This window comes from Pseudochaenichthys georgianus, unplaced genomic scaffold, assembly GCF_902827115.2.
Source record: "Pseudochaenichthys georgianus unplaced genomic scaffold, fPseGeo1.2 scaffold_651_arrow_ctg1, whole genome shotgun sequence".
Taxonomy (NCBI): Eukaryota; Metazoa; Chordata; class Actinopteri; order Perciformes; family Channichthyidae; genus Pseudochaenichthys; species Pseudochaenichthys georgianus.
In genome coordinates, this window is record NW_027263206.1 from 57,049 (window position 1) to 82,877 (window position 25,829).

Sequence of the window (25,829 nt, forward strand, 5' to 3'; positions counted from 1 at the left end):
GACAGGTTAGATATCTAGAACGTTCCTCACAGGCGTCCGGCTGGTGGTGAACGACAGGTTAGATATCTAGAACGTTCCTCACAGACGTCCGGCTGGTGGTGAACGACAGGTTAGATATCTAGAACGTTCCTCACAGGCGTCCGGCTGGTGGTGAACGACAGGTTAGATATCTAGAACGTTCCTCACAGGCGTCCGGCTGGTGGTGAACGACAGGTTAGATATCTAGAACGTTCCTCACAGGCGTCCGGCTGGTGGTGAACGACAGGTTAGATATCTAGAACGTTCCTCACAGACGTCCGGCTGGTGGTGAACGACAGGTTAGATATCTAGAACGTTCCTCACAGGCGTCCGGCTGGTGGTGAACGACAGGTTAGATATCTAGAACGTTCCTCACAGACGTCCGGCTGGTGGTGAACGACAGGTTAGATATCTAGAACGTTCCTCACAGACGTCCGGCTGGTGGTGAACGACAGGTTCGATATCTAGAACGTTCCTCACAGGCGTCCGGCTGGTGGTGAACGACAGGTTAGATATCTAGAACGTTCCTCACAGACGTCCGGCTGGTGGTGAACGACAGGTTAGATATCTAGAACGTTCCTCACAGACGTCGGGCTGGTGGTGAACGACAGGTTAGATATCTAGAACGTTCCTCACAGGCGTCGGGGCTGGTGGTGAACGACAGGTTAGATATCTAGAACGTTCCTCACAGGCGTCCGGCTGGTGGTGAACGACAGGTTAGATATCTAGAACGTTCCTCACAGGCGTCCGGCTGGTGGTGAACGACAGGTTAGATATCTAGAAGTACAGTAGTAATATTCTACCTATTGATTCCTTTTTCTACAACATTTAAAATCCAATAAATAATATGCGAGACATTTTAATTCTTTATTTTTAATAATTTAAAAACCAACAAACAAAGCAAATCATTTTATCAACACAAAAATATAATTTCATCAACGTTCTGATTAGCTCTGTTGTGATTGGTCGACATCTTAGAGAAGTCCCGCCCCTTAGCCTATCACGTTCAGAGTGTTGGAGCGCCGGCCAATAGGAGCGTGTTATTTGATGTTCTTCAGGATGAGAGGGATGGTCTCTCTGGCGTCTCTAAGCTCCTCCCTCCACTCCTCTGGGACTCCGCCCCCTCTGAATGCCCCCCCCGCCCCCAGCAGAGCACCCAATGCCGCGCCTCGATTACAGTTCTCACCTGGAGGGACAAAGACAGGTCAGAGACACAAAGACAGGTCGGAGACACAAAGACAGGTCAGAGACACAAAGACAGGTCAGAGACACAAAGACAGGTCAGAGACACAAAGGAGACACAAAGACAGGTCAGAGACACAAAGACAGGTCAGAGACACAAAGACAGGTCAGAGACACAAAGACAGGTCAGAGACACAAAGACAGGTCAGAGACACAAAGACAGGTCAGAGACACAAAGACAGGTGAGAGACACAAAGACAGGTCAGAGACACAAAGACAGGTGAGAGACACAAAGACAGGTCAGAGAGACAAAGACAGGTCAGAGACACAAAGACAGGTGAGAGACACAAAGACAGGTCAGAGACACAAAGACAGGTCAGAGACACAAAGACAGGTCAGAGACACAAAGACAGGTCAGAGACACAAAGACAGGTCAGAGACACAAAGACAGGTCAGAGACAGGTCAGAGACACAAAGACAGGTCAGAGACACAAAGACAGGTCAGAGACACAAAGACAGGTCAGAGACACAAAGACAGGTCAGAGACACAAAGACAGGTGAGAGACACAAAGACAGGTCAGAGACACAAAGACAGGTCAGAGACACAAAGACAGGTGAGAGACACAAAGACAGGTCAGAGAGACAAAGACAGGTCAGAGACACAAAGACAGGTGAGAGACACAAAGACAGGTGAGAGACACAAAGACAGGTCAGAGAGACAAAGACAGGTCAGAGAGACAAAGACAGGTCAGAGACACAAAGACAGGTGAGAGACACAAAGACAGGTGAGAGACACAAAGACAGGTCAGAGACACAAAGACAGGTCAGAGACACAAAGACAGGTCAGAGACACAAAGACAGGTCAGAGACACAAAGACAGGTGAGAGACACAAAGACAGGTCAGAGACACAAAGACAGGTGAGAGACACAAAGACAGGTCAGAGAGACAAAGACAGGTCAGAGACACAAAGACAGGTCAGAGACACAAAGACAGGTCAGAGACACAAAGACAGGTCAGAGACACAAAGACAGGTCAGAGACACAAAGACAGGTCAGAGACACAAAGACAGGTCAGAGACACAAAGACAGGTCAGAGACACAAAGACAGGTGAGAGACACAAAGACAGGTCAGAGACACAAAGACAGGTCAGAGACAGGTCAGAGACACAAAGACAGGTCAGAGACACAAAGACAGGTCAGAGACACAAAGACAGGTGAGAGACACAAAGACAGGTCAGAGACACAAAGACAGGTCAGAGACACAAAGACAGGTGAGAGACACAAAGACAGGTCAGAGAGACAAAGACAGGTCAGAGACACAAAGACAGGTGAGAGACACAAAGACAGGTGAGAGACACAAAGACAGGTCAGAGAGACAAAGACAGGTCAGAGACACAAAGACAGGTGAGAGACACAAAGACAGGTGAGAGACACAAAGACAGGTCAGAGACACAAAGACAGGTCAGAGACACAAAGACAGGTCAGAGACACAAAGACAGGTGAGAGACACAAAGACAGGTCAGAGACACAAAGACAGGTGAGAGACACAAAGACAGGTCAGAGAGACAAAGACAGGTCAGAGACACAAAGACAGGTCAGAGACACAAAGACAGGTCAGAGACACAAAGACAGGTCAGAGACACAAAGACAGGTCAGAGACACAAAGACAGGTCAGAGACACAAAGACAGGTGAGAGACACAAAGACAGGTCAGAGACACAAAGACAGGTCAGAGACACAAAGACAGGTCAGAGACACAAAGACAGGTGAGAGACACAAAGACAGGTCAGAGACACAAAGACAGGTCAGAGACACAAAGACAGGTGAGAGACACAAAGACAGGTCAGAGACACAAAGACAGGTCAGAGACACAAAGACAGGTCAGAGACACAAAGACAGGTCAGAGACACAAAGACAGGTGAGAGACACAAAGACAGGTCAGAGACACAAAGACAGGTCAGAGACACAAAGACAGGTGAGAGACACAAAGACAGGTCAGAGAGACAAAGACAGGTGAGAGACACAAAGACAGGTCAGAGACACAAAGACAGGTCAGAGACACAAAGACAGGTCAGAGACACAAAGACAGGTCAGAGACACAAAGACAGGTGAGAGACACAAAGACAGGTCAGAGACACAAAGACAGGTCAGAGACACAAAGACAGGTCAGAGACACAAAGACAGGTGAGAGACACAAAGACAGGTCAGAGACACAAAGACAGGTCAGAGACACAAAGACAGGTGAGAGACACAAAGACAGGTGAGACACAAAGACAGGTGAGAGACACAAAGACAGGTGAGAGACACAAAGACAGGTGAGAGACACAAAGACAGGTCAGAGACACAAAGACAGGTGAGAGACACAAAGACAGGTCAGAGAGACAAAGACAGGTCAGAGACACAAAGACAGGTCAGAGACACAAAGACAGGTCAGAGACACAAAGACAGGTGAGAGACACAAAGACAGGTCAGAGACACAAAGACAGGTCAGAGACACAAAGACAGGTCAGAGACACAAAGACAGGTCAGAGACACAAAGACAGGTGAGAGACACAAAGACAGGCGATTCATTACAGATGAAATGTGATGTATAGTAAAGCGAGACCTCCACAGTTGGTGTTGGTGAGGATTCCTGCGGCCGCGTCGTCGTGGAACTCAAGAGCCAGATAGAAGAGACTGGAGAGAGCGCCTGCAACACACAGAGGGGATATACACGCGTATATGTGTATATATATATATATATATATATACAGTGGGCAAACAAGTATTTAGTCAGCCACCAGCTGTGCAGGTGCTCCCACTTCAGAAGACGAGGCCTGTGATGTTCCTCCTGGTTCTCTTCAACTAGAGACAGGGGGGGGGAAGAATCCAGGAAATCACTTTGAAGGATTTTTAAAGAATTTATTTTTAATGATGGAAAATAAGTATTTGGTCAATAACAAAAGTTCATCTCAATACTTTGTTATTACCCTTTGTTGGCAACGACAGAGGTCAAAGGTGTTCTGCAGTCTTCACGAGGTGTTCACTGGTGCTGGCACGTTGGCCCGTTCCTCCAGCAGACCTCCTCTAGAGCAGGGATGCTTTGGGGCTGTTGCTGGGCAACACGGCCTTTCAACTCCCTCCAAAGATGTTCTATGGGGTTGAGATCTGGAGACTGGCTAGGCCACTCCAGGACCTTGAAATGCTTCCTACGAAGCCACTCCTTCGTTGCCCGGGCGGTGTGTTTGGGATCATTGTCATGCTGAAAGACCCAGCCACGTTTCATCTTCAATGCCCTTGCTGATGGAAGGAGGTTGACACTCAAAGTCTCACGACACATGGCCTCATTCATTCTTTCCTCTCCACGGATCAGTCGTCCTGGTCCCTTTGCAGAAAGCCCCACAGCCTGATGGTCCCAGCCCCATGTCTCACAGCAGGTGGTCTTTGGAGGCAACTCAGCATTCTTTCTCCTCCAAACACGTCCAGTTGAGTTTTTAACAAACAGTTCTATTGTGGTTTCATCTGACAATCCTCTTCTGGATCATCTGCTCTCTAGCACACTTCAGACGGGCCTTGACATGTCCTGGCTTCAGCAGGGGACACGTCTGGCACTGCAGGACTTGAGTCCCTGGCGGCGTAGCGTGTTACTGATGGTAGCCTTTGTTACTCTGGGCCCAGCTCTCTGCAGGTCATGGACTCGGTCCCCCCTGTGGTTCTGGATCTCTGCTCACCGGTCTTGTTTCACTTTGACCCCACGGGGGGAGGTCTGCGTGGAGCCCCAGATCGAGGGAGATTATCAGGGGTCTTGTATGTTTCTTCACACCGAGCTGCTGACCTGTTGCAGATGCAGTCTTCCCAGCCTGGTGCAGGTCTACATTGTGTTTCTGGTGTCCTTTGACAGCTCTCTGGTCACAGTGGAGTTTGGAGTGTGACGGTTTGAGGTCGTGGACAGGTGTCTTTTATTCTGAGAACGAGTTCAAACAGGTTCCATGAATACAGTTAACGAGTGGAGGACAGAGGAGGCTCTGAGAGGAGGACAGAGGAGGCTCTGAGAGGAGAAGGTACAGCTCTGTGAGAGGCAGACATCTTGTTTCTTTGGAGGAGACCAAATACTTATTTTACCAATTCATTCATTACAAATCCTACAAAGTGACTTCCTGGATTCTTTCCCCCCCCGTCTCTCAGAGTTGAAGTGAAGGATGAACATCACAGGCCTCATGTTTTGAAGTGGGAGAACTTAAAAAAATAAAAAAATATGTGTATCTATATATATATATATATATTAATAATAACAGTAATGTACCTTTGGTGTAGCAGGCGAGTCCCAGCTGATTAACAGCGCTCTGATGAACCCGGAGACGCTGATCCGACCCAGCAGGGAACCTGACACACAAATAAATACAATAAAATAAATAAATAAGATAAATAAGATAAATATGATAATAATAATAATGATAGTATATCCACCTTGCTGCCTTGCTGCTGAACCCCCGGCAGGCGTCCCAGGCCTCGAGGCTCTTCAGAGCGAGCTCCGCCTCCCCCCGGACGCTCGCCCCCCCCAGCACCCTGTGGAGCGCCCCGCCGTACAGAGACACCCAGAGGGGAACCCTGGGGTGGGGGTGGGTCAGCTTCACCATCTCCACCGCACCTTGCACCTGGGAGGGGAGCGTGATGACACTCAAACATCTGTCTTATATTCGGGTCGATACGGTAAATATTCGTATTCGTCTCACCGCCTGCTCCAGAGGGGCGTGTGCTGCCAGCAGGATGAAGGGGAGGATCATGGGTAAACAGCCGATGGCGTCCAGCTGGGCGTCGGGCCGCGCCTCCCTCAGAGCGCGAACGCTACGCCGCTCCGCAAACTCCAACAGCTGGGAGACAACGGGACAAACACAACGAATAATACAACGGGACAAACACAACGAATAATACAACGGGACAGACGCAACGAATAATACAACGGGACAGACGCAACGAATAATACAACGGGACAAACACAACGAATAATACAACGGGACAAACACAACGAATAATACAACGGGACAGACGCAACGAATAATACAACGGGACAGACGCAACGAATAATACAACGGGACAAACACAACGAATAATACAACGGGACAAACACAACGAATAATACAACGGGACAGACGCAACGAATAATACAACGGGACAAACACAACGAATAATACAACGGGACAGACGCAACGAATAATACAACGGGACAGACGCAACGAATAATACAACGGGACAGACGCAACGAATAATACAACGGGACAGACGCAACGAATAATACAACGGTACAGACGCAACGAATAATACAACGGGACAGACGCAACGAATAATACAACGGTACAGACGCAACGAATAATACAACGGGACGGACGCAACGAATAATACAACGGGACAGACGCAACGAATAATACAACGGGACAGACGCAACGAATAATACAACGGGACAGACGCAACGGATAATACAACGGGACAGACGCAACGAATAATACAACGGGACAGACGCAACGAATAATACAACGGGACAGACGCAACGAATAATACAACGGGACAGACGCAACGAATAATACAACGGGACAGGCGCAACGAATAATACAACGGGACAGACGCAACGAATAATACAACGGGACAGACGCAACAAATAATACAACGGAACAACACAACGAATAATACAACGGGACAGACGCAACGGATAATACAACGGGACAGACGCAACGAATAATACAACGGGACAGACGCAACGAATAATACAACGGTACAGACGCAACGAATAATACAACGGGACAAACACAACGAATAATACAACGGGACAGACGCAACGAATAATACAACGGGACAGACGCAACGAATAATACAACGGGACAGACGCAACGAATAATACAACGGTACAGACGCAACGAATAATACAACGGGACAGACGCAACGAATAATACAACGGTACAGACGCAACGAATAATACAACGGGACGGACGCAACGAATAATACAACGGGACAGACGCAACGAATAATACAACGGGACAGACGCAACGAATAATACAACGGGACAGACGCAACGGATAATACAACGGGACAGACGCAACGAATAATACAACGGGACAGACGCAACGAATAATACAACGGGACAGACGCAACGAATAATACAACGGGACAGACGCAACGAATAATACAACGGGACAGGCGCAACGAATAATACAACGGGACAGACGCAACGAATAATACAACGGGACAGACGCAACAAATAATACAACGGAACAACACAACGAATAATACAACGGGACAGACGCAACGAATAATACAACGGGACAGACGCAACGAATAATACAACGGGACAGACGCAACGAATAATACAACAAGACAGACACAACGAATAATACAACGGGACAGACGCAACGGATAATACAACGGGACAGACGCAACGAATAATACAACGGGACAGACGCAACGAATAATACAACGGGACAGACGCAACGGATAATACAACGGGACAGACGCAACGAATGATACAACGGGACAGACGCAACGAATAATACAACGGGACAGACGCAACGAATAATACAACGGGACAGACGCAACGAATAATACAACGGGACAGACGCAACTTTAAAAGTAAAATGATAAAAATACGTTAATAACACAGAGAGACCTGCAGGTGTCCGTGGTGGGTGTGCATGTTTTAGCTTTACCTGACAGGTGCGTTAGATCTACCTACAGGTGAGTTAGACCTACAGGTGAGTTAGACCTACAGGTGTGTTAGATCTACAGGTGAGTTAGACCTACAGGTGAGTTAGATCTACAGGTGAGTTAGACCTACAGGTGAGTTAGATCTACAGGTGAGTTAGACCTACAGGTGTGTTAGACCTACAGGTGAGTTAGACCTACAGGTGAGTTAGACCTACAGGTGAGTTAGACCTACAGGTGTGTTAGATCTACAGGTGAGTTAGACCTACAGGTGAGTTAGATCTACAGGTGAGTTAGACCTACAGGTGAGTTAGACCTACAGGTGAGTTAGACCTACAGGTGCGTTAGACCTACAGGTGAGTTAGACCTACAGGTGAGTTAGACCTACAGGTGAGTTAGACCTACAGGTGAGTTAGACCTACAGGTGAGTTAGACCTACAGGTGTGTTAGATCTACAGGTGTGTTAGATCTACAGGTGAGTTAGACCTACAGGTGAGTTAGACCTACAGGTGAGTTAGACCTACAGGTGAGTTAGACCTACAGGTGAGTTAGACCTACAGGTGAGTTAGACCTACAGGTGTGTTAGATCTACAGGTGTGTTAGATCTACAGGTGCGTTAGACCTACAGGTGAGTTAGACCTACAGGTGAGTTAGACCTACAGGTGAGTTAGACCTACAGGTGAGTTAGACCTACAGGTGAGTTAGACCTACAGGTGTGTTAGATCTACAGGTGAGTTAGATCTACAGGTGAGTTAGACCTACAGGTGAGTTAGATCTACAGGTGTGTTAGACCTACAGGTGAGTTAGACCTACAGGTGTGTTAGATCTACAGGTGAGTTAGACCTACAGGTGAGTTAGACCTACAGGTGTGTTAGATCTACAGGTGTGTTAGATCTACAGGTGAGTTAGACCTACAGGTGAGTTAGACCTACAGGTGCGTTGTCCCACCTGTTGCGGCTCAGTGGGTCTTTCGTCCTGCCAGCAGCAGAAGAAGTCCCGGTGGAAGGACTCTGCGTACGAGTCCCGGTGCGATCCCTCTGTCGTCAGGAAGGACACGTAGTCCGAGAGCACGGCAGCGCGAGCGCCTGCAGACGAGAGGTCGGAGAACCCGCCTGATACGAGACAGAGGGCGACTCTCAGGGAGCACAGCACGTTCAGGGTGTTGTCCCCCGCACACAGACCTGCACAGATATATATATATATATAAAGTACAGAGTATATATATACCCTGATGAGAGTGTGTATATAAAGTACAGAGAGTATATATATACCCTGATGAGTGTGTATATATAAAGTGTATATAAAGTACACAGAGTATATGTATACCCTGATGAGAGTGTATAAAAAGTACAGAGAGTATATATATACCCTGATGAGTGTGTGTATATACAGTGTATATAAAGTACACAGAGTGTATATATATACCCTGATGAGAGTGTGTATATAAAGTGTATATAAAGTACAGAGTATATGTATACCCTGGTGATAGTGTGTATAAAGTACACAGAGTATATGTATACCCTGGTGATAGTGTGTATATAAAGTGTATATAAAGTACACAGAGTATATGTATACCCTGATGAGAGTGTGTATATAAAGTACAGAGAGTATATGTATACCCTGATGATAGTGTGTATATAAAGTACACAGAGTATATGTATACCCTGATGATAGTGTGTATATAAAGTACACAGAGTATATGTATACCCTGGTGAGAGTGTGTATATAAAGTACACAGAGTATATGTATACCCTGGTGAGAGTGTGTATATAAAGTACACAGAGTATATGTATACCCTGATGATAGTGTGTATATAAAGTACACAGAGTATATGTATACCCTGGTGAGAGAGTGTATATAAAGTACACAGAGTATATGTATACCCTGGTGATAGTGTGTATATAAAGTACACAGAGTATATGTATACCCTGGTGAGAGAGTGTATATAAAGTACACAGAGTATATGTATACCCTGGTGAGAGAGTGTATATAAAGTACACAGAGTATATGTATACCCTGGTGATAGTGTGTATATAAAGTACACAGAGTATATGTATACCCTGGTGAGAGAGTGTATATAAAGTACACAGAGTATATGTATACCCTGGTGATAGTGTGTATATAAAGTACACAGAGTATATGTATACCCTGGTGAGAGAGTGTATATAAAGTACACAGAGTATATGTATACCCTGGTGAGAGAGTGTATATAAAGTACACAGAGTATATGTATACCCTGGTGATAGTGTGTATATAAAGTACACAGAGTATATGTATACCCTGGTGAGAGAGTGTATATAAAGTACACAGAGTATATGTATACCCTGGTGATAGTGTGTATATAAAGTACACAGAGTATATGTATACCCTGGTGAGAGAGTGTATATAAAGTACACAGAGTATATGTATACCCTGGTGAGAGAGTGTATATAAAGTACACAGAGTATGTGTATACCCTGGTGATAGTGTGTATATAAAGTACACAGAGTATGTGTATACCCTGGTGATAGTGTGTATATAAAGTACACAGAGTATGTGTATACCCTGGTGATAGTGTGTATTGTCTCCTCCCCTCCACAGCTCCAGCTTGTCTTGGAGGATCAGTCGTCCCACGACGTCCGGACGTCTCGACCCAGAGGACGATCGCCCGCTGCCCGCTGCAGAGAGAGAGTTCAGATCAAACACGGCTGTTTCACCCTCTGTCCGAAACCAGAGTCTGCTCTGTGCCTTACCGGGGTTAGAGAGGCTCAGGAGCGTTAGCTAATAGGAGCGTTAGGAGAGAGTTCCCTGTGTTTGATAGGCTCATGATGCTGTCTCTCTCTGTGAGCCAATAGGATCATCAGGATGCAGGTACCTGTGTTTGATAGGCTCATGATGCTGTCTCTCTCTGTGAGCCAATAGGATCATCAGGATGCAGGTCCCTGTGTTTGATAGGCTCATGATGCTGTCTCTCTCCGTTAGCCAATAGGATCATCAGGATGCAGGTACCTGTGTTTGATAGGCTCATGATGCTGTCTCTCTCTGTGAGCCAATAGGATCATCAGAATGCAGGTCCCTGTGTTTGATAGGCTCATAATGCTGTCTCTCTCTGTTAGCCAATAGGATCATTAGGATGTAGGTCCCTGTGTTTGATAGGCTCATGATGCTGTCTCTCTCCGTGAGCCAATAGGATCATCAGGATGCAGGTACCTGTGTTTGATAGGCTCATGATGCTGTCTCTCTCCGTGAGCCAATAGGATCATCAGGATGTAGGTCCCTGTGTTTGATAGGCTCATAATGCTGTCTCTCTCTGTGAGCCAATAGGATCATCAGGATGCAGGTACCTGTGTTTGATAGGCTCATGATGCTGTCTCTCTCTGTGAGCCAATAGGATCATCAGGATGCAGGTACCTGTGTTTGATAGGCTCATGATGCTGTCTCTCTCCGTGAGCCAATAGGATCATCAGGATGTAGGTACCTGTGTTTGATAGGCTCATGATGCTGTCTCTCTCTGTGAGCCAATAGGATCATCAGGATGTAGGTCCCTGTGTTTGATAGGCTCATAATGCTGTCTCTCTCTGTGAGCCAATAGGATCATCAGGATGCAGGTACCTGTGTTTGATAGGCTCATGATGCTGTCTCTCTCTGTGAGCCAATAGGATCATCAGGATGTAGGTACCTGTGTGTGATAGGCTCATAATGCTGTCTCTCTCCGTTAGCCAATAGGATCATCAGGATGTAGGTCCCTGTGTGTGATAGGCTCATAATGCTGTCTCTCTCCGTTAGCCAATAGGATCATCAGGATGCAGGTCCCTGTGTTTGATAGGCTCATAATGCTGTCTCTCTCTGTGAGCCAATAGGATCATCAGGATGGAGGTCCCTGTGTTTGATAGGCTCATGATGCTGTCTCTCTCTGTGAGCCAATAGGATCATCAGGATGCAGGTCCCTGTGTTTGATAGGCTCATAATGCTGTCTCTCTCCGTTAGCCAATAGGATCATCAGGATGCAGGTACCTGTGTTTGATAGGCTCATAATGCTGTCTCTCTCCGTTAGCCAATAGGATCATCAGGATGCAGGTACCTGTGTTTGATAGGCTCATGATGCTGGACGGATGCTTGTCCCTCGGCGCTCTGAACTCTCGGATCCAGCCTCTGAACTCTCTCTGGATGTCGTCCACGTCGTAGAACCAATGAACGGGCATCGAGAGCGAGTCCGCCGCGCACATCCCCCAGAATGCATCAGTGACCGCACGCCGCACCGCACACATCTCACCTGAGGGGGAGGTACATGTTAGAGGTCCCGTGTCCCGTGTCCTGCTTCTCTGGTTCTGACCCGTCCCCTGGTGTTCTGACCCGTCCCCTGGTGCTCTGACCCGTCCCCTGGTGCTCTGACCCGTCCCCTGGTGTTCTGACCCGTCCCCTGGTGTTCTGACCCGTCCCCTGGTGCTCTGACCCGTCCCCTGGTGTTCTGACCCGTCCCCTGGTGCTCTGACCCGTCCCCTGGTGCTCTGACCCGTCCCCTGGTGTTCTGACCCGTCCCCTGGTGCTCTGACCCGTCCCCTGGTGCTCTGACCCGTCCCCTGGTGCTCTGACCCGTCCCCTGGTGCTCTGACCCGTCCCCTGGTGTTCTGACCCGTCCCCTGGTGCTCTGACCCGTCCCCTGACCCGTCCCCTGGTGCTCTGACCCGTCCCCTGGTGCTCTGACCCGTCCCCTGGTGCTCTGACCCGTCCCCTGACCCGTCCCCTGGTGCTCTGACCCGTCCCCTGGTGTTCTGACCCGTCCCCTGACCCGTCCCCTGGTGTTCTGACCCGTCCCCTGGTGCTCTGACCCATCCCCTGGTGTTCTGACCCGTCCCCTGGTGTTCTGACCCGTCCCCTGGTGCTCTGACCCGTCCCCTGACCCGTCCCCTGGTGCTCTGACCCGTCCCCTGGTGCTCTGACCCGTCCCCTGGTGTTCTGACCCATCCCCTGGTGCTCTGACCCGTCCCCTGGTGTTCTGACCCGTCCCCTGGTGTTCTGACCCGTCCCCTGGTGTTCTGACCCGTCCCCTGGTGCTCTGACCCATCCCCTGGTGTTCTGACCCGTCCCCTGGTGCTCTGACCCGTCCCCTGACCCGTCCCCTGGTGCTCTGACCCGTCCCCTGGTGCTCTAACCCGTCCCCTGGTGTTCTGACCCATCCCCTGGTGCTCTGACCCGTCCCCTGGTGCTCTGACCCGTCCCCTGACCCGTCCCCTGGTGCTCTGACCCGTCCCCTGGTGTTCTGACCCGTCCCCTGGTGCTCTGACCCGTCCCCTGGTGCTCTGACCCGTCCCCTGACCCGTCCCCTGGTGCTCTGACCCGTCCCCTGGTGTTCTGACCCGTCCCCTGGTGTTCTGACCCGTCCCCTGGTGTTCTGACCCGTCCCCTGGTGTTCTGACCCATCCCCTGGTGCTCTGACCCGTCCCCTGGTGCTCTGACCCGTCCCCTGGTGTTCTGACCCGTCCCCTGGTGTTCTGACCCGTCCCCTGGTGCTCTGACCCGTCCCCTGGTGTTCTGACCCGTCCCCTGGTGTTCTGACCCATCCCCTGGTGTTCTGACCCGTCCCCTGGTGCTCTGACCCGTCCCCTGGTGCTCTGACCCGTCCCCTGGTGCTCTGACCCGTCCCCTGGTGTTCTGACCCATCCCCTGGTGTTCTGACCCATCCCCTGGTGTTCTGACCCGTCCCCTGGTGCTCTGACCCGTCCCCTGGTGCTCTGACCCGTCCCCTGGTGCTCTGACCCGTCCCCTGGTGTTCTGACCCATCCCCTGGTGCTCTGACCCATCCCCTGGTGTTCTGACCCATCCCCTGGTGTTCTGACCCGTCCCCTGGTGCTCTGACCCGTCCCCTGGTGTTCTGACCCGTCCCCTGGTGCTCTGACCCGTCCCCTGGTGCTCTGACCCGTCTCTCAAAGTGCAGCCTGCAGGGAGCAACGCTCTGACTCAGAGGAGACCGGCCCCTGAACGCCTCGCTGGACATATCTCTTTTTCTTCCTGGGTACAGTGAGGTCATCATACCCAATTGGTCCAATTGGTCCAAATGGACCAATCCACGGACTTCCTCACACACTCTCAATCTTTACTCAGCTGCAGCCACACCAGTGACCCAGCTCTCACTGTCCGCTCCTTGAGCCTCACAGGGCGGAGCAGCGAGCCCCCCAACGGCCCCCCAACGTCCCCCCAACACGGCCCCCCAACGTCCCCCCAACGTCCCCCCCAACACGGCCCCCCAACGTCCCCCCAACACGGCCCCCCAACGTCCCCCCAACACGGTCCCCCCAACACGGCCCTCCAACGTCCCCCCAACACGGCCCCCCAACGTCCCCCCAACACGGCCCCCCAACGTCCCCCCAACACGGCCCCCCCAACGTCCCCCCAACACGGTCCCCCCAACACGGCCCTCCAACGTCCCCCCAACACGGCCCCCCAACGTCCCCCCAACACGGCCCCCCAACGTCCCCCCAACACGGTCCCCCCAACACGGTCCCCCCAACACGGCCCTCCAACGTCCCCCCAACACGGCCCCCCAACGTCCCCCCAACACGGCCCCCCAACGTCCCCCCAACACGGCCCCCCAACGTCCCCCCAACACGGTCCCCCCAACACGGCCCTCCAACGTCCCCCCAACACGGCCCCCCAACACGTCCCCCCAACGCCCCCCAACGTCCCCCAACGGCCCCCCAACGCGTCCCCCCCAACACGGCCCTCCAACGTCCCCCCAACACGGTCCCCCCAACACGGCCCTCCAACGTCCCCCCAACACGGCCCCCCAACACGTACCCCCAACACGGCCCCCCAACGCGTCCCCCCCCAACGGCCCCCCAACACGGCCCCCCAACGCGGCCCCCAGACCCCACGCAGCATCCCATCCGTTCGTCATCACTGGAGTCACTTCCTGGTTGCTAACAAACGCCATTGTAAAACATAAACTCTGATGTTCTGCTGTAACGGTGGTGGACCAATCAGAACAGAGTGGGCGAGCTGACCAATCAGAGCACAGTGGACTCACAGGGGGGGGGGGGGGGAATATAATAATAATTAAGAAAATATTGTTGGAAAAATAAATAAAAATGTAAAAATAAAATAGTTTAAAATGGATGCAAGTCGCTTTCCGGGTCAGGGTCTCGAGCCTCTCTCCTTTAGGTAACTCTAACATCACACTCTGTTGCTCAGTCTCTACGGTTAAGAGTTTAACTTATCTCTCTCTCTGCGATATATATATATATATTTATATTCACAGGTATATATATTAAAGTATTTAACCTCTCTCCTTACAGAGTCTCGTGTCTCTCTCTATATTCACAGGTATATATATTAAAGTATTTAACCTCTCTCCTTACAGGGTCTCGTGTCTCTCTCTATATTCACAGGTATATTAAAGTATTAACCACACAGTCTGCTCACCTGTCATGGAGCCGCTCGCGCTTCTTGTGAAAGAATCCGCATTTTAAATCTTATATAAATTATTTCCATCTGTTACAAAACTACACCGGAAGAGGCTAACGGTAGCTGCTAGCGGAAACAATGGCTTTAACTACTCCTTGAACTCTTCATTGTAACTCTTTTATCCTCTACCTGTCTCAGGCTGTATCTACGGACATAGAAGGACTCTTATAGAGTTCATATCTGTTCTTTAAAGACGCTTTAAAAGTCACGAAAAGCTGGAGGTTTGATTACTCCATAACCGTCTTTGAAAAACTACAAATACGGTAAGTGGTGTGGGTCAACTCAAAATGCGAAGCGTTACGAGTAACAATGAAATCTGCAAGAAATACATATTTAGAAATAATTTGGTTTATGTACAACTTATACCGGTAATAAGCGCCAACAGACGGGACACAATAACAACAACAAAGCCGAAAATATGACTGAAGAAATTACTAATACGGGAAGCGATCAGGGTGAACTCAAAAAGCGAAACGTTTCCAAGTAATGTATGTCCCCTCAGCGCGGACTGACAGGCAGATACAATGCAGTGTGTGAACATAAGGGTTTTATTTAAAATATAGTTCAAGAACATGTTTTAAACCGTAGATAAACTTAACTTGTAGTACATATTGGGAAACAATAACATTATTAAAACATTATTAAAGCCGAAAATGTGCCTTAAAAACCAAACTCAGGGCGCTACTGAGTGATTTAATGACTAGGGCACCCGGTGAGGGACAATAATGGAAGAAATGAGTTACAATGCGAAAGTGGAATAGCAATGCTAGCATAATGTAAGACATATTACGCGCTTTATGTTGAATAAACGTTAAAAATCGAGAAACCATCCGGTGGTTTTAACGTGAATGATTCTCGGTGGACCTGCAGCTGTGAGCGAAGCTTTAATTAAACAGTCCTGCTTGTGTGTAGCTTCAGAGCTAACAGGCTAGCAGCTGAGATGGAGGAAAGTCAGTTAGATCAGCAAGAAGTGGGTAAGAAACATCTCTTTTAACGCTTTTTAACTTAAAGCTGCAGGTTTGTTGAGTTTCTGAGTCTTCAGGTAGTTCTTTAGGGGTTCGTTTATTCAGTCTGCTGCTGCTAATGTCACAATAAACAAAAACAAACCAAAAATAAACAAAATTTGTCAGAAATAAACAAAAAATAAACCTCAACAACTATCATAATACGCACAGAAAGCATGAGACGTCACACCCTATTGATTATATAACGTTAAACATGAAATCACGTCTGTAGCGTTTCTAAAGGGGACGTGTAGTTCCTAGGGTTCTCCACCAGGGGTCTCTGCCTCTCAGAGCAGCAGTAGAAGAAGACAGTTATTATATGTATTTTATTTAATATTAAAACATTTGAATTTTCTTTTTTTTTCTATACATCTAAATGTTTTCCCCGAATTTATTACTTAACTTAAACAAATAAGCTATTATAAAAGTAGTTGGACATGTTTTTCATTTAAATCTATATCCATCCATCTTCTCCCGCTTCTCCGTGGTCGGGTCGCGGGGTAGCAGTTCCAGCAGAGAGCCCCAAACTTTCTTTCCCCTCATCAACCAGCTCTGACTGGGGGGTCCCAAGGCGCTCCCAGGCCAGCGAAGAGATATAATCCCTCCACCTGGTCCTAGGTCTACCCCTTGGTCTCTTCCCAGCTGGACGTGCCTGGAACACCTCCCTAGGGAGGCGCCCAGGTGGCATCCTAACTAGGTGCCCGAACCACCTCAACTGGCTCCTTTCGACGCGAAGGAGGAGCGGCTCAACTCCGAGTCCCTCCCTGATGACCGAACTTCTCACCTTATCCCTAAGGGAGACACCAGCCACCCGGCGGAGGAAACCCATCTCGGCCGCTTGTATCCGCGATCTGGTTCTTTCGGTCATGACCCATCCTTCATGACCGTAGGTGAGGGGAGGAACGGCCCGGTAGACAGAGAGCTCTGCCTTCTGGCTCAGCTCCCTTTTCGTCACAACGGTGCGGTAAAGCGACTGCAGTCTCCATCATTGCCCACATGTGCGTTGAAGTCTCCCAGCAAGACTAAGGAGTCCCCTTCAGGAGCCCCATACAGGACTCTCTCCAGGGTCTCCCAGCAGGACTAAAGAGTCCCCTTCAGGAGCCCCATGCAGGACTCTTTCCAGGGTCTCCAAGAAGGCCGTATACTCTGAACTGCTGTTGGGTGCATAAGCACACACAACAGTCAGAGTCCCCCCCCCCATAACCCACAGGCGTAGGGAGGCGACCCTCTCGTCCACTGGGGTAAACTTCTATAGCGGCAATGAAATACAAAATAATAATACAAATGTAAAGAATTATAATTATTTTCAAACCTGGTTAAATGATAATAAAAATGAATCTAAAATAGTGTTTTGTGATTTTAAATGGTCCTGTTTGTGTTTCAGAGGATGCCAAGACGTTCTGGGCGGAGGAGGACGTGGACCAGGTGTTCGACGGAGTCTACGATTACCTGGATCACCTGAAGAGAGTCCTGAAGAAGAACACCGCCACAGATAAAGGTAACGCGTCTCTTCTTCTGTGGTACCACACATCACTTCCTGTTGTAGTGAGCTGACTTCCTGTCCTGTGTTCAGAGTTCGTTCAGGGTCTGAAGCTCCTCGAGGTCCTGAACTCTCCTCCAACCGAGGGCCAGGACGCCTCTGTGGTACAGGTGGTCATCGGATCAGGTACTCACGCTCCTATTCTGAAAATCACGCTCTTATTCTGTAAATCATGCTTTTATTCTGAAATCCTGCCTTTATTCTGTAAATCACGCTCTTATTCTGAAAATCACGCTCTTATTCTGAAATCACTCTTATTCTGAAAATCACCCTCTTATTCTGAAAATCTTATTCTGTAAATCACGCTCTTATTCTGTAAATCACGCTCTTATTCTGTAAATCATGCTTTTATTCTGAAATCCTGCCTTTATTCTGAAAATCACACATTTATTCTGAAAATCAGGCTCTTATTCTGAAAATCACGCTCTTATTCTGTAAATCATGCTCTTATTCTGAAATCCTGCCTTTATTCTGAAAATCACGCTCTTATTCTGTAAACCATGCTCTTATTCTGAAAATCACGCTCTTATTCTTAAATCACTCTTATTCTGGAAATCACCCTCTTATTCTGAAAATCTTATTCTGTAAATCACGCTCTTATTCTGTAAATCACGCTCTTATTCTGAAAATCATGCTCTTATTCTGTAAATCATGCTCTTATTCTGAAATCCTTCCTTTATTCTGAAAATTACGCTCTTATTCTGTAAATCATGCTCTTATTCTGAAATCTTGCCTTTATTCTGAAAATCACGCTCTTATTCTGAAAATCACGCTCTTATTCTGTAAATCATGCTCTTATTCTGAAAATCATACTTTCATTCTGAAAATCATGGTCTTATTCTGAAAATCATACTTTTATTCTGAAAATCACGCTCTTATTCTGAAAATCATACTTTTATTCTGAAATCACGCTCTTATTCTAAAAGTCATGCTTTTATTCTGAAGTATTTTTTGTTAGTTGGAAGTTAAATATATAACTGGTATTTTTGTCTTATTTTGGCGGTGCCTTCCTGTACAGATGAGCTCCCCCCCCCCTGAGTTCTCCCCTGACTCCTCCCCCCTTGGCCCCCCCGCTGAGGAGCTGCTGCCCCCCCTCTACCTGCCGCACACCTGCAGCAAGGTGAACATCATAATAATCATTAATAATAAGATATAATATATGTGTTATCTAACAGCTGTGTTTCTCCCTGCAGTCCTGCATGCCCAGCTTACCCAGCATGCCTCAGTGCACCCCTGCGTTCTGGGGTCAGAACCCCCTGAAGGTGCCGCTGCTCTGCGGCTTCAAGAGGCTGACCTCCGTGGCGATGTCATCGGGGGCGGAGCCCGAGGAAGGGGGCGGGGACGTCCTGTACAAGGCGCCGTGCGGGAAGAGCCTGAGTAACCATGACGACGTGATGCACTTCCTGTTGGCGTCCGAGAGCTACGACTTCCTGCAGGTCGGTGCAAAAAACAGAGAGAACTACAAAAAACAGAGAGAACTACAAAACACACACACACAGAGAGAGAGAGAGAGAGAGAGAACTACAAAACACACAGAGAGAGAGAGAGAGAGAGAGACAGAGAGAGACAGAGAGAGACAGAGAGACACAGAGAGAGAAGAGAGACAGAGAGAGAGACAGAGAGACAGAGAGACGAGAGAGAGAGAGAGAGAGAGAGAGAGAGAGAGAGAGAGAGAGAGAGAGCGAAGAGAGAGAGAACTACAAAACAGAGAGAACTACAACCCCGTCCTCTCTGCTCCTCTCTGTCTTGACTGAGGTAACCCACCTGTCCCCCCCCCCCCCCCCCCCCCCAGGTGGACTTCTTCACCTTTAACCCCCAGGTGCTCCTGGACCCCCCGCCCCTGAGGGGCCCCCGGGTGCCGGAGCTGGATCTGAGTCGGGGTTTAGAGGCGACGCCCGTGCAGATCCTCCTGGGGGGGGCCCCCCCCCCCATCTTCCGCTACAGGAAGGAAAGATGGCCGCACGGCTGCTTCCTGTCTCGCAGCCCGGACCTGTTCGCTTCCTGCTGCGACTGCACCGACGGCTGCAGCCAATCATCGCGCTGCGCCTGTGTCGCCATGACCACCGGGGGGCGGGGCTACAGCCACCACCGCCTGGCTCAGTCCGTCCAATCAGGGTGAGTCTGGGTCAATACCCTTATTTAAAGGTCTCCTATTGTACTGTCTTTAGGCAAGACATGACTCTGAAGTGTCCTTGTAGCCCCCCCCCCTCTTCCAGCTGTTACTAAGGACATGTCTCTGAAGTGTCCTTGTAGCCCCCCCCCTCTCTTCCAGCTGTTACTAAGGACATGTCTCTGAAGTGTCCTTGTAGCCCCCCCCCTCTCTTCCAGCACAGGTTAGCTCTGAGTGCTAGCATGCTAATGGAACACGTTGCTCAATGTGTTTCAGGGTGTATGAGTGTGGCCCCTGGTGCAGCTGCGTCCGGGGCCCTTGTCAGAACCGACCCGTCCAGCGCGGCCTGAGGGTCCGGCTGCAGGTCTTCAGAGCGGGGGGGCGAGGCTGGGGGGTCCGCTGCCGTGACGACGTCGACACGGGGACCTTCATCTGCATCTACGCAGGTAAACAGGAAGAGCACAGGGAACAACAACAACACACAGGGAACAACAACAACACACAGGGAACTACAACAACACACAGGGAACTACAACCACACACAGGGAACAACAACAACACACAGGGAACTACAACCACACACAGGGAACTACAACCACACACAGGGAACTACAACAACACACAGGGAACTACAACCACACACACAGGGAACTACAACAACACACAGGGAACTACAACCACACACACAGGGAACAACAACAACACACAGGGAACTACAACCACACACAGGGAACTACAACCACACACAGGGAACTACAACAACACACAGGGAACTACAACCACACACACAGGGAACTACAACAACACACAGGGAACTACAACCACACACACAGGGAACAACAACAACACACAGGGAACTACAACCACACACAGGGAACTACAACCACACACAGGGAACTACAACCACACACAGGGAACAACAACAACACACAGGGAACTACAACAACACACAGGGAACTACAACCACACACAGGGAACTACAACAACACACAGGGAACTACAACCACACACAGGGAACAACAACCACACACAGGGAACTACAACAACACACAGGGAACTACAACTACACACAGGGAACTACAACAACACACAGGGAACAACAACAACACACAGGGAACAACAACAACACACAGGGAACTACAACAACACACAGGGAACTACAACAACACACAGGGAACTACAACAACACACAGGGAACAACAACCACACACAGGGAACTACAACAACACACAGGGAACTACAACAACACACAGGGAACAACAACAACACACAGGGAACTACAACAACACACAGGGAACTACAACCACACACAGGGAACTACAACCACACACAGGGAACAACAACAACACACAGGGAACTACAACCACACACAGGGAACTACAACAACACACAGGGAACTACAACAACACACAGGGAACAACAACAACACACAGGGAACAACAACAACACACAGGGAACTACAACCACACACAGGGAACAACAACAACACACAGGGAACTACAACTACACACAGGGAACAACAACAACACACAGGGAACAACAACAACACACAGGGAACTACAACCACACACAGGGAACTACAACAACACACAGGGAACAACAACAACACACAGGGAACAACAACAACACACAGGGAACTACAACCACACACAGGGAACTACAACCACACACAGGGAACTACAACTACACACAGGGAACTACAACTACACACAGGGAACAACAACAACACACAGGGAACAACAACAACACACAGGGAACTACAACCACACACAGGGAACTACAACAACACACAGGGAACTACAACAACACACAGGGAACTACAACAACACACAGGGAACAACAACAACACACAGGGAACTACAACCACACACAGGGAACTACAACCACACACAGGGAACTACAACAACACACAGGGAACTACAACAACACACAGGGAACTACAACAACAACACACAGGGAACTACAACAACACACAGGGAACTACAACAACCACACACAGGGAACTACAACAACACACAGGGAACTACAACAACCACACACAGGGAACTACAACCACACACAGGGAACAACAACAACACACAGGGAACTACAACAACACACAGGGAACTACAACAACACACAGGGAACTACAACAACCACACACAGGGAACTACAACAACACACAGGGAACTACAACAACCACACACAGGGAACTACAACCACACACAGGGAACAACAACAACACACAGGGAACTACAACCACACACAGGGAACAACAACAACACACAGGGAACTACAACAACACACAGGGAACTACAACAACCACACACAGGGAACTACAACCACACACAGGGAACAACAACCACACACAGGGAACAACAACAACACACAGGGAACTACAACAACACACAGGGAACTACAACCACACACAGGGAACTACAACAACACACAGGGAACTACAACAACACACACAGGGAACAACAACAACACACACAGGGAACAACAACAACACACAGGGAACAACAACCACACACAGGGAACTACAACCACACACAGGGAACAACAACCACACACAGGGAACAACAACAACACACAGGGAACTACAACAACACACAGGGAACTACAACCACACACAGGGAACTACAACAACACACAGGGAACTACAACAACACACACAGGGAACAACAACAACACACACAGGGAACAACAACAACACACAGGGAACAACAACAACACACAGGGAACTACAACAACACACAGGGAACTACAACCACACACAGGGAACTACAACAACACACAGGGAACTACAACAACACACACAGGGAACAACAACAACACACACAGGGAACAACAACCACACACAGGGAACTACAACCACACACAGGGAACTACAACAACACACACAGGGAACAACAACAACACACAGGGAACTACAACCACACACAGGGAACTACAACAACACACAGGGAACTACACACACACACACACACACACACACACACACACACACACACACACACACACAGGGAAACAACGTGTGTGTTTACCATGCGTCAATGTGTGTGTAGGCCTGATGCTGCGCAGGGTGCAGAGCGACCCCCCCCCCTCCGAAGCTAACGAGGGCCGACCTGCCGTCGGACGACGAGGTGGAGCTGGTCACTGAGTGGCTGCCCCCCCACCAAGGACCCCCCCCCCCTGCACGTCCCCGTCATACAGAGGCCCCCCACAGGGCAGGAGGTCTGCTGCCTTATGGTGTTGTTGTTGTTGTTGTGTTAAATTGAGTTCTGCTTCTGAGGTCAGCTGTGTCTATCTGCAGGCGACTGAGGCCCCGCCCCCATCCTCAGGTGAGTCAGGTGACCCGGAGGGCGGGGTCAGGAAGAGCCAGAAGAAGAGAGCTCTGCAGACGGAGGACGTTTACTTCCTGGACGCCAGCAAGGAGGGCAACGTGGCACGCTTCATAAACGTGAGGGCACACACACACACACACACACACACACACACACACACACACACACACACACACACACACACACAGGAAACTACACACACAGGAAGCTACACACACACACAGGAAACTACACACACACACAGGAAACTACACACACACACAGGAAACTACACACACACAGGAAGCTACACACACAGGAAGCTACACACACACAGGAAGCTACACACACACACACACACAGGAAACTACACACACACAGGAAACTACACACACACAGGAAACTACACACACACAGGAAACTACACACACACACAGGAAGCTACACACACACAGGAAACTACAAAAGAACTTCAAAGAAAATAAAAATAATATATATTTTCAAAATAAAAGCGTCTATCTTTCCTCTGTAACCTTTCAGCACAGCTGTGATCCCAACCTGTTCGTCCAGAACGTTTTCATCGACTCCCACGACCCGGGGTTCCCCGTCATCGCCTTCTTCACCAGCAGGTGAGGAGGAGGAGGAGGAGGAGGAGGAGGAGGAGGAGGAGGAGGATGATGATGATGATGATGATGATGATGATGATTGTTTATATGAACTCCTCCTCTCTCTCAGGGTGGTGAAGGCTGGCTCGGAGCTGACCTGGGATTACTCCTCCTCCTCTGGAGCAGGAAGTAGTCCCAGAGCAGAAAGTAGTCCCGGAGCAGAAAGTAGTCCCGGAGCAGAAAGTAGTCCCGGAGCTGCGTGTCTCTGCGGCAGCGAGGCGTGCCGCGGTCGCTTCATGGTGGGAGATCAGCTGTGTGACTCCTGTGAGGTCGAAGGTCACACTCAGTGACCTCTGCGCTCTTTTTATACTCTGAAATAAATGCACTCTATTTTGAAAATCACTTTCTGGGTGTTTTATTTTGAAAGGTTTGTGTGGTGTGCGTTTACTTTCAAGGAGAAATGTTTTATTGTGAAACTCCATTTCAGGAATACTGTGTAATTTCTGATCTATCACTAAATATTTTATTTTGAAAATCCTTAAAATGATCTATAGTGGGAAATGTTTTAAAATAAAGGGACTTTATTCTTGTAATATTGATTCATATTGAAATTTTATTCTTTATTCTGTTCTATCTCAGCTGCTCTTATTTTGAAATTCCAGCACGGACATCGACTCTTCGGTCACTCTGGCTCTTATTGTGAAACTCTGGGTGTTTCTCAATGTCCAGGAAGGATGCTACGTCATCGAGTGCCACTGAAGGACTGTTCCAATGTCCAGCATACTTGGAGTTCTACCGAGGCCGGCGCCCTCCGTAGCGAGAAATGTCGAGGCTGCATATGGGTAGACTCCGCTGTCTTAAAATCCCCACAATGCTTTGCACACGGACCAATTTCCCAAAATCTGTGGAAAATGTAAGGCGGGGCCTCGTATGACGCACACTTGCTCTCCTGTTCCACTCTTCGTTTTCCGAATGCCAGGAAGGATTCTTGCCTCTTTGAAGGAAGTGACTCGGAAGACATGTCCTTCCAAGCAAGCGTCCTCCTCCGGACTCTTATTGTGAAACTCTCATGTTGTTTACCTGCAGCTCCTCCTCTTCCTCCTCCTGACTCTTATTGTGAAACTCATCATGTTTACCTGCAGCTCCTCTTCCTCCTCCGGACTCTTATTGTGAAACTCATGTTGTTTACCTGCAGCTCTTCCTCTTCCTCCTCCGGACTCTTATTGTGAAACTCTCATGTTGTTTACCTGCAGCTCCTCCTCTTCCTCCTCCGGACTCTTATTGTGAAACTCATGTTGTTTACCTGCAGCTCCTCCTCTTCCTCCTCCGGACTCTTATTGTGAAACTCATGTTGTTTACCTGCAGCTCCTCCTCTTCCTCCTCCGGACTCTTATTGTGAAACTCATGTTGTTTACCTGCAGCTCCTCCTCCTCTTCCTCCTCCGGACTCTTATTGTGAAACTCTCATGTTGTTTACCTGCAGCTCCTCCTCCTCCTCCGGACTCTTATTGTGAAACTCTCATGTTGTTTACCTGCAGCTCCTCCTCCTCCTCCTCCGGACTCTTATTGTGAAACTCATGTTGTTTACCTGCAGCTCCTCCTCTTCCTCCTCCGGACTCTTATTGTGAAACTCTCATGTTGTTTACCTCCAGCCTGTCAGCGACTCTCCTTCAGATCTGACCCAAGAATGAGCGCTGTTTCCCGGCCTGCGTGCTCCCGGTTCTCCCGGTTCCCCTTCCTCCCCCTCCTCTCCCTCCTCTCCCTCCTCTCCCCGGCCTCCTCTCTCCGGATCCCCCCCCACGATGAGGTGGCCCAGGTGGCTCGCTTCGTGGCCCACCAATGTGATTGGGCCTCCATGGCCACCGTCTCATCACACAGCCCGCTGATTGGCCGGCCCTTCTCCAACACTTTCTCCGTGAGCGACGGGCCGCGGGGCTCCGGGACCGGGACCCCCTACA

General features: G+C 49.2%; 2 protein-coding genes across 3 annotated transcripts; one reads left to right on the forward strand and one right to left on the reverse strand.

The window, feature by feature from the left end:
• Positions 1 to 871: 871 nt before the first annotated feature.
• LOC117443652 (uncharacterized) lies at positions 872 to 15,714 on the reverse strand. 2 transcript variants are annotated; one of them, XM_034079558.2, is made up of 9 exons: positions 15,267 to 15,714; positions 11,929 to 12,120; positions 10,412 to 10,525; positions 8,817 to 9,049; positions 5,912 to 6,049; positions 5,646 to 5,833; positions 5,482 to 5,561; positions 3,805 to 3,888; positions 872 to 1,204 (listed from the first exon to the last, which is right to left on the reverse strand). In XM_034079558.2, the coding sequence occupies exons 1-9, from the start codon at positions 15,271 to 15,273 to the stop codon at positions 1,059 to 1,061; spliced, it is 1,182 nt and encodes a 393-aa protein (XP_033935449.1). In that variant the 5' UTR covers positions 15,274 to 15,714; the 3' UTR covers positions 872 to 1,058. The 2 variants fall into 2 exon arrangements, with proteins under 2 accessions (XP_033935449.1, XP_071058734.1); XM_071202633.1 differs by lacking the exons at positions 11,929 to 12,120; positions 15,267 to 15,714 and adding an exon at positions 10,723 to 10,863.
• Positions 15,715 to 15,944: 230 nt separating this feature from the next.
• setdb2 (SET domain bifurcated histone lysine methyltransferase 2) lies at positions 15,945 to 24,274 on the forward strand. Its single transcript, XM_034079552.2, is given in 14 exon segments — positions 15,945 to 16,282; positions 17,697 to 17,810; positions 17,886 to 17,978; positions 18,798 to 18,805; positions 18,871 to 18,972; positions 19,046 to 19,288; positions 19,645 to 19,967; positions 20,239 to 20,408; positions 23,010 to 23,073; positions 23,075 to 23,094; positions 23,096 to 23,178; positions 23,258 to 23,404; positions 23,808 to 23,896; positions 24,003 to 24,274. Coding segments are annotated over 14 exon segments (1,710 nt in total). The 5' UTR covers positions 15,945 to 16,248; the 3' UTR covers positions 24,223 to 24,274.
• Positions 24,275 to 25,829: the final 1,555 nt, after the last annotated feature.

Excerpts from the sequence above, each read along its gene's own strand:
- LOC117443652 (XM_034079558.2), bottom strand. Across the intron at positions 9,050-10,411 it reads CAATACACACTATCACCAGG|GTCTGTGTGCGGGGGACAAC; the intron begins GTATACACATAC and ends ATATCTGTGCAG. Across the intron at positions 1,205-3,804 it reads CACCAACACCAACTGTGGAG|GTGAGAACTGTAATCGAGGC; the intron begins GTCTCGCTTTAC and ends TTGTCCCTCCAG.